This window comes from Copadichromis virginalis, linkage group LG8, assembly GCF_057382275.1.
Source record: "Copadichromis virginalis isolate Kocher_CV1m ecotype Utaka linkage group LG8, C_Virginalis_male_GT1.1, whole genome shotgun sequence".
NCBI classification, from domain to species: domain Eukaryota; kingdom Metazoa; phylum Chordata; class Actinopteri; order Cichliformes; family Cichlidae; genus Copadichromis; species Copadichromis virginalis.
The window spans coordinates 28,763,521-28,770,373 of record NC_140625.1 but is presented as its reverse complement, the minus strand read 5'-3'; the positions used below and the strand labels follow the sequence as shown (position 1 = coordinate 28,770,373).

Genomic DNA, 6,853 nt, shown 5'->3' with positions numbered 1-6,853 from the left:
CTGAAGTGGAAACAGGATTGAGGAAATTTACAACCATTACAGTCAAATCCTAGACAGAAAAATAAAATCAATGCAGCTCCCCAGTGACATTTTTAATCCAGTTGAAACACAGCTTCATACACTTAAACAAACTTAACAAATCCTTACATGTTCTAAAAACAAACAGGTTTACCCATGTATTATAGATCCTGTTTGACTGCTGCTATAATGTAAAAACAAAAAACTTCTCTTTCAACACGACTGCCAGGAGATTAAGATTTGGCTGCGGGGCGCTGCGAAATCTTAACATCTTTGTTTATAACAAAATAATATATCTCTCTATCTATCTATAGATCTATCTATCTATAGATCTATCTATCTATAGATCTATCTATCTATAGATCTATCTATATATATATATATATATATATAAATAAATCTTTTTTATTTAATTGTATGTTAAATATGTTAAATATTCACTTTACTGTATAACTGCTTTAGATCCAGATAATTTATTTTTGTAATTATTTTTAATTTCTTTTAACTTTGTCATTCTGTCATTCCACTTTAAGCTTTTTGTTAGAGGTTTTTTTTTATGTTTTTGCCAGTGTAACGTGCAGATTCTGAATTTAGAATTTAGTATAACAGTATTTTGTATAAAGATGAGACAGCCAACATATTAACACAGCTGATTCTGTATGAAGAGCGTATAAGAACTACAAAATGAGCAGTTAAAAACAGAAACTAAACAAATAACAAATGAACAGCTACGTAAAACAGATGAAACCATCAAGACAACAGAACAGCTCCTGTTTCACCGACAGCAACAGTGTTTCTACAGTGAAACCAGAAGTTTCTCCACTTCCTCTCTCATCATCTGCAGCTCCACAGGGATTATCTTGCATTGGCTCGATGCTTCTTTAACACAGCGGAGAAACTCTGACTCGTCCGCCTCCATCTGACTGTGGTTCATCGTTTTCTCCATTGCGTTCACTGCAGCCAGAGTCTTTGCAGTCTGATTAGCGACGCCTTTCACAGCATCACAGGAGGCCATTTGGTCACAAATCTCTTGCACCGTTTTTAGCTCGTCCACCAGCGGTTCGATGCTTTTAATGAAATCTGCTCCAGTTTTCTGCATGGTGACTACTTCTTTCGTTAGCTTTCCATTTCCTTTTCGAACTTTTGTTTTAGAAGGAAAATCGATGGCTTTTCTGACCAGATAAACTGCAGCTTTTGTAGCATGCAAAGCACCAAAACCACCACCAACAGCACCACCTGCTGCACCAATTGACCCGCCAAATGTGCTACCAGTTGCACCACCAGTGGCGAAGCCAACAGTAAACCATAATGAATCACTCTCGATCCCATGAGCTTCTATACCCACTGCTAGAGCTGCAACACCAACTGATCCACCAATAAACCCCGAAAATGCTCCTCCCACCACTCCCCCAAAGACACCGCCTACAAAGCCCACAGTTGCACTTGCTGCACTAACGTTGCCACAAAACTTGGCATAAGTTGCTGCACTAACTGCTCCCAAAGCAGCCCATACACCACCAGTAACACCCCCAAAGACTATACCAATAGCCCCTCCAAACACACCTAACAGAGCCTGGGCCATCTTGTCATCCTCATGCTTTTTATCAACTAGAGCTGCTGCATGCATGAAATGCTCAGAAGCTTGCTGAAGATCATCTTTGCGTTGGCCATAGAGCCTCACAAAAGTCTCCAGACTTGTTCTGAGATTTTTACTGATGTCAGCCGAAGTGTTGAATCTCAATGTGCTCCACATTTTTACGTTTCTGCTGCCGCCCCCCAAAAAACACCTGAAGAAACCTTGGTGAGCAAAGTCGAGAGTTCAGGTCTTTAGAAGTTGTAGAAGATGCGTGAATCGAGGCTTGTCTTTGAAAAGGCCGAGGTTAATATTTTTTTTCTTCCTGCAAGTCAGAAACAAAAAGGATCTGAAACTTATGAGATAAACTATCATCATCTAAAAAGTTCTGTGCAGAAAAAATGCTTCAACTTGATCTTTTGGGGAATCTAAACTTTTTGGCCTAGACTGGGGAACTCGTCATAGGGGATTTTGAATTCTGATGCCACTGTTAGGTGTTTGCCACAGCTGAGCACTGCCAAGATTCTCTAAAGAATTTCTAAATATTGTTAGCAAACGTAGATTTAAATTAAAAGAAGAAAACTGTACATGTCATTGTTCAGCACCGTCTAAAACCAAATCTATAAGCAATTTTTAAACATAAACACCCAGCAGATGTGGCTGAAACGCTGATGTCATAACACTGGTAATTGATAGTAGAAATAAAATGAAGACAAACTTTTTCTTGGTAGAAAGTCCATGTTTAGGCAGGTGTGAAGAAATGCTGTAAACAAAGAAAGCTTTCAGAAATATAAATGATTGTTTATTGGCCCCAAATGTATTCTGCAGCAGGACAACGACCCCAAACACACACAGCCAAAGTCATTAAGAACTATCGTCAGTGTAAAGAAGAACAAGGAGTACTGGAAGTGATGGTTTGGCCCCCACAGACAACATCTTAACATCTCAACATCATCGAGTTTGTTTTACATTTCTCTTTTATCCATTCACTGCATTTTGTTGATCGATGAAAATACATGATTAACACTTCCATTTTTGAAAGCACCCTTTGTTTACAGCATGTTTTTCTCACCTGCCTGAAACTATTGCACAGTCCTGTGTATATGGACTGCTTTGCATGCTGTGCCTTCTAATAGGGCATAGCATAAGGGAAGCACGAATATTATAAATACAACTGGTCCCGACACAGAACCCTGTGGAACCCCATAACTAACACTAGTGTGTGAGTAGAACTCCCCATTTATATAAACAAACTGGAATCTAACTTTTTATATATTTATTTTAATATAAAAATTAATATATCTAATATACATTAACAATAATATTGAAGACATTATGATTATTCATCTATGATTAGTAGAGATGTTCAGAGTAAAATACTTCCCACTGAATAGCGTGTTTTTAATGAATGAGACTTGATCTGTGCTGCACATCCGTAGATATCTCTTGTTGACTTTTTGAAAGAGAAGTTTGCCAGTTTAACTCTAGCTGTTATTTCAGCTCTGCACAGGTAGATGGACTGGTTTATCAGTGGCTTCACTTTGATACTGAAACAATCTTAAACAGCTGAAGAATTCAAGAATTCATGCTTTAAAGCACTTTCAGCAGTATGTGCAACTACACATGCTCGCTGCACGATGTGCGGCATTTTTGTTTAAGTTTCCTTCTTTTGGCCAACGCTGTTGTTAACTTCTGTTCACAAACTTCCTTTCCAGATCGTTGTTATAATTTTTTTCTTCTTCTTTTTAATCAATCTAAAAAGGTATGACACTGTACCACAGACTAATGGGACAGGAGTGCAGAGGCTGTCCCTAGGATCCACAGTTCCTAAACATTACACTAATCTCACAAAGCAACCAATAACTGTGGACTCTGAAAACTATATGGTTTAAAACGGGTTTCCTTTGACCGACGCTCTCCAAAATGTCAAAATTAAGGTTGAATCATGCAAGCAGCTCTGAGAGCAGAGGTACCTGTAAAATTATGAATCTTCACATAGCAGGCACTTTTACTTATGTGACGGCTTTTTTTGTGTTAGTGTATGCAAGGAATTAAGTTACGCAAGTGGCAATAAATCTTCAGAATATGTTTTTTCTCAGCTTGGCTTTTGACATATATAATTGCACACAAAGCTGCTATTGGATCACTGAACAAGTTAACTTGATAGTTTTGTGTTAAATTGAGTCAACGAGCTGAAGTGACACATTTTTGTGTGGAAAATAAGTGTACAAAGTATGAACTTGTTGTGAATGAGGGATTAAATTTGACGTGCCGCTGACAAGGAAGCCGGAGTTTCAATTCAGTGCTTCTGTAAGTTCATCTGTACTCACTGTCTGTCGGCTGCCCCACTTATTTCAATGAAGCTCTGACTGCTGTCGGCTCAGCGATGCCTAGAAATGCGTCGTTCATATGGAATCAGATAAAGTAACGTATGCAGAGCGTGAGGTTTGTTCAGATGAGGAAGCAGGAAATGGAAGAGTGAAAGCAGGGCCGGGCTGTTACTAAAACAGTCCCAGATGCCTCTAGGGGGAAAAAAATGGGGCGTGTTTCAGCATGCAAAAGTAAAAAGGGGAGAACAGTTGATTGTAAGTGACGTTTAAGCATTAAAAAAAAATAAAAGTATAAAAGAATATAATGTTAATAAAGACGTTTATAAGGTGTGTTTTTCAGGAACTGAGTGTCTAAAATCAGTCCAGTCGAGCCGAAGGGGTCCGCCTGACAGCAGAGGATGAAGGTCAAGCTGAAGTCTGCTTTGCATAATAATTCACTTTCTGCTCTTTGTGGAGCTGATTGAGTCGCGGATCATCTTAAGCCTCCAGCTCATGTCCCTGAAGGTAAACAAAGAGCTCTTTAACACTGATTAGTGTCCACTGACACTCTGATCCCAGCTTCAGTTCATTAAAAAGGCAAAACTAGTGCGCAGACACATTTTATAAATGAATACAGGTCTTTGGCTAATTCACTGATCTCCTGCAGAAATGGAAAACGCACAAGACCCAAAATTTAAGGATCAACTGAGTAAAAGCATCTACATACAAAAGGATGAATAAATGCATTCAATGTAAATGTTACCAGATGCTACCAAGGTTAGACTTGATGAGCAGGTGAATGCTTGAGCTTTACAATGATTTTCAAAAATAAGCGTCAGAAATAGTTGTTTTATTTATTGATTTTTTATCTCAGTCCATGTGCATTTTTTCACCTCAGGTTTTTGAACTTTTCCACAATTTTCCAAAATTATTTTAAAAAGCGTGTTAGATGGAGGAGTTGTACAGAGAGATGGCAACAGGCAGGAATGATTTCCTGTGTCGTTCATTATGTTCTATCATATATGTATATTGTTACACTGGAGGATGTTTGTATTATAAAGGTTCATTTTTTGTCCACTCTGTGTACAATGTGAATGAGAGGGAATATCCCTGCCACTGAAGCCCCGCCCACCAGCAAAACAATGTGAGGATCAGCAAATCAGAAGGAAGTCGAGGAGAGATAACCAAGTAATGTTTTTTTTTTCCCCTTTTGACAACTCGGCTGCAGCAAATAGAGACGATTTAAATGATCTTATTTCAGTGGAGTTTTCTTTTCTGATTTGAAATAAATGACGCTGTAAAATTAAGTTATGATTCTTCACACTTTTAATTTTTTAAATGTTTAAACATGGCTCCAAATTTGTTATGTGCCATTGTTCTCTTTCTACTAAAGCTACAGCTCTATAGAGGCTGAATCATGGCAGTCCCTGTTTGTGGCCCTCTCACCATATTGAACTGGAACAGTAATAGTCCCGCCCTTCCACTCCATTCTTTAGCTTTCTGATTACTCAGATATTACTGTGCCTCCTTCTGTGTGAGAATCATCTAAAAACTAAGCACCAAAGGCATCACCGAGGTGAAAACAGTTGCTGGTTCATTGAAACACTGCGTACAGGTAAACATTGCAAACTCAGTGTGACTTTTGGAGGTCTAAGTCATCATTGTTGCAATAACAATATCAGGATATATCATTTATTTATTTTTTATTGTTCTCTGAAGTATTTCAGTCAGTGTACAATAGAGATAACAATTCTAGTATGCATTGAAAACCGTTTACACTTCAAAAAACCAAAGACTTCAGACTTGACTTTGGCTACGTTCACACTGCAGGCGAAAGCGCATCAAATCCGATTTTTTGACCCTATGCGACCCATATCCGATCATGCTATGACAGTGTGAACGGCGCAAATCCGATATTTTCAAATCCGATCTGGGTCACTTTCGTATGTGGTACTGAATCCGATACATATCCGATGTTTTAGAAAGCGACTGCTGTGTGAACGGTCAAGTCGCATTAAATCCGCCTTTTACGTCACCAACACAAGACTGAAGCCAATTATCAGCGCCAGAGAAGCGCCCGAGAAGACATCGCGAACGCTTCCTGGCCATCCAGTGTAGATGTCAGTGAAACTGTTGGGAAGACAACGTAAACATTTTATTTGTACTGTTTAATCTGCAGATTCTGACAGAAATCTACAGCTATCCTTTGAAGCACCGCTCCTCTCTTAAACGGCAATAAGGATCATTATTAGGTTATTTACATTATTATGTAAATAACAAAATAACTTAGAGCAAAAATTGGGAAACGTGAAGACCGAAGTCTTTATATTAAGGGCCATCAGTCAAACAATACTGTTGCTCTGGGTCTAAACAGAGCGCGTTGTGTGTGACGTCTTCTTTTGCGCATGCGGGCCGCTTTGAGCGTTCACACTAGAGAGCGTTTGCTGTCGCATTTTATTTGTAGTGTGAACGAGCAGACAAAAAAATCGGATTTGATCAAAAAATCGGAATTGAGCATTAAGACCTGCAGTGTGAACGTAGCCTTGGACTTGTACAATAAAGACTCAGAGTCGAGGTTTGGGACTCGAGTCTTGCATGCAGCTGTAACAAACAATAAAGTTCAAATTTATCGACTTCAACTGAGCAAGTTTTCACTTTACTTGTTTTTATTCATGTTTATTGAAACAGTCCTCTTAAGTGAGTGTGCTCTAATTGTGGAGCATCAATACAGCACAAACCATATAACATAACACAAGTTGTTTTGGGGAGACCATTTGGTGTTTATTGGACGTTAGAACATCAATTTCAGCCGTTAGAGACTTGAGACTTGCAAATAATGACTTGTGAACAGCACTAAAACATCAGATTTTACTCCTAATTTGCAAGAACGTTTTGCTTGGTACCTTAGTTAATAAGCTGCCACACCGACTTTGTCATGGCTCGGGTTCAACTT

The 6,853-nt window shown here is 38.7% G+C and overlaps 1 protein-coding gene across 1 annotated transcript; it reads right to left on the bottom strand.

Moving 5' to 3' along the window:
• Window positions 1-409: 409 nt before the first annotated feature.
• LOC146703650 (uncharacterized) lies at window positions 410-4,041 on the bottom strand. Its single transcript, XM_085467271.1, has 2 exons — window positions 3,922-4,041; window positions 410-1,916 (listed from the first exon to the last, which is right to left on the bottom strand). Exon 2 carries the CDS (start codon window positions 1,769-1,771, stop codon window positions 815-817), a length of 957 nt encoding a protein of 318 aa, XP_085323397.1. The 5' UTR covers window positions 1,772-1,916; window positions 3,922-4,041; the 3' UTR covers window positions 410-814.
• Between the last annotated feature and the right edge of the window lie 2,812 nt (window positions 4,042-6,853).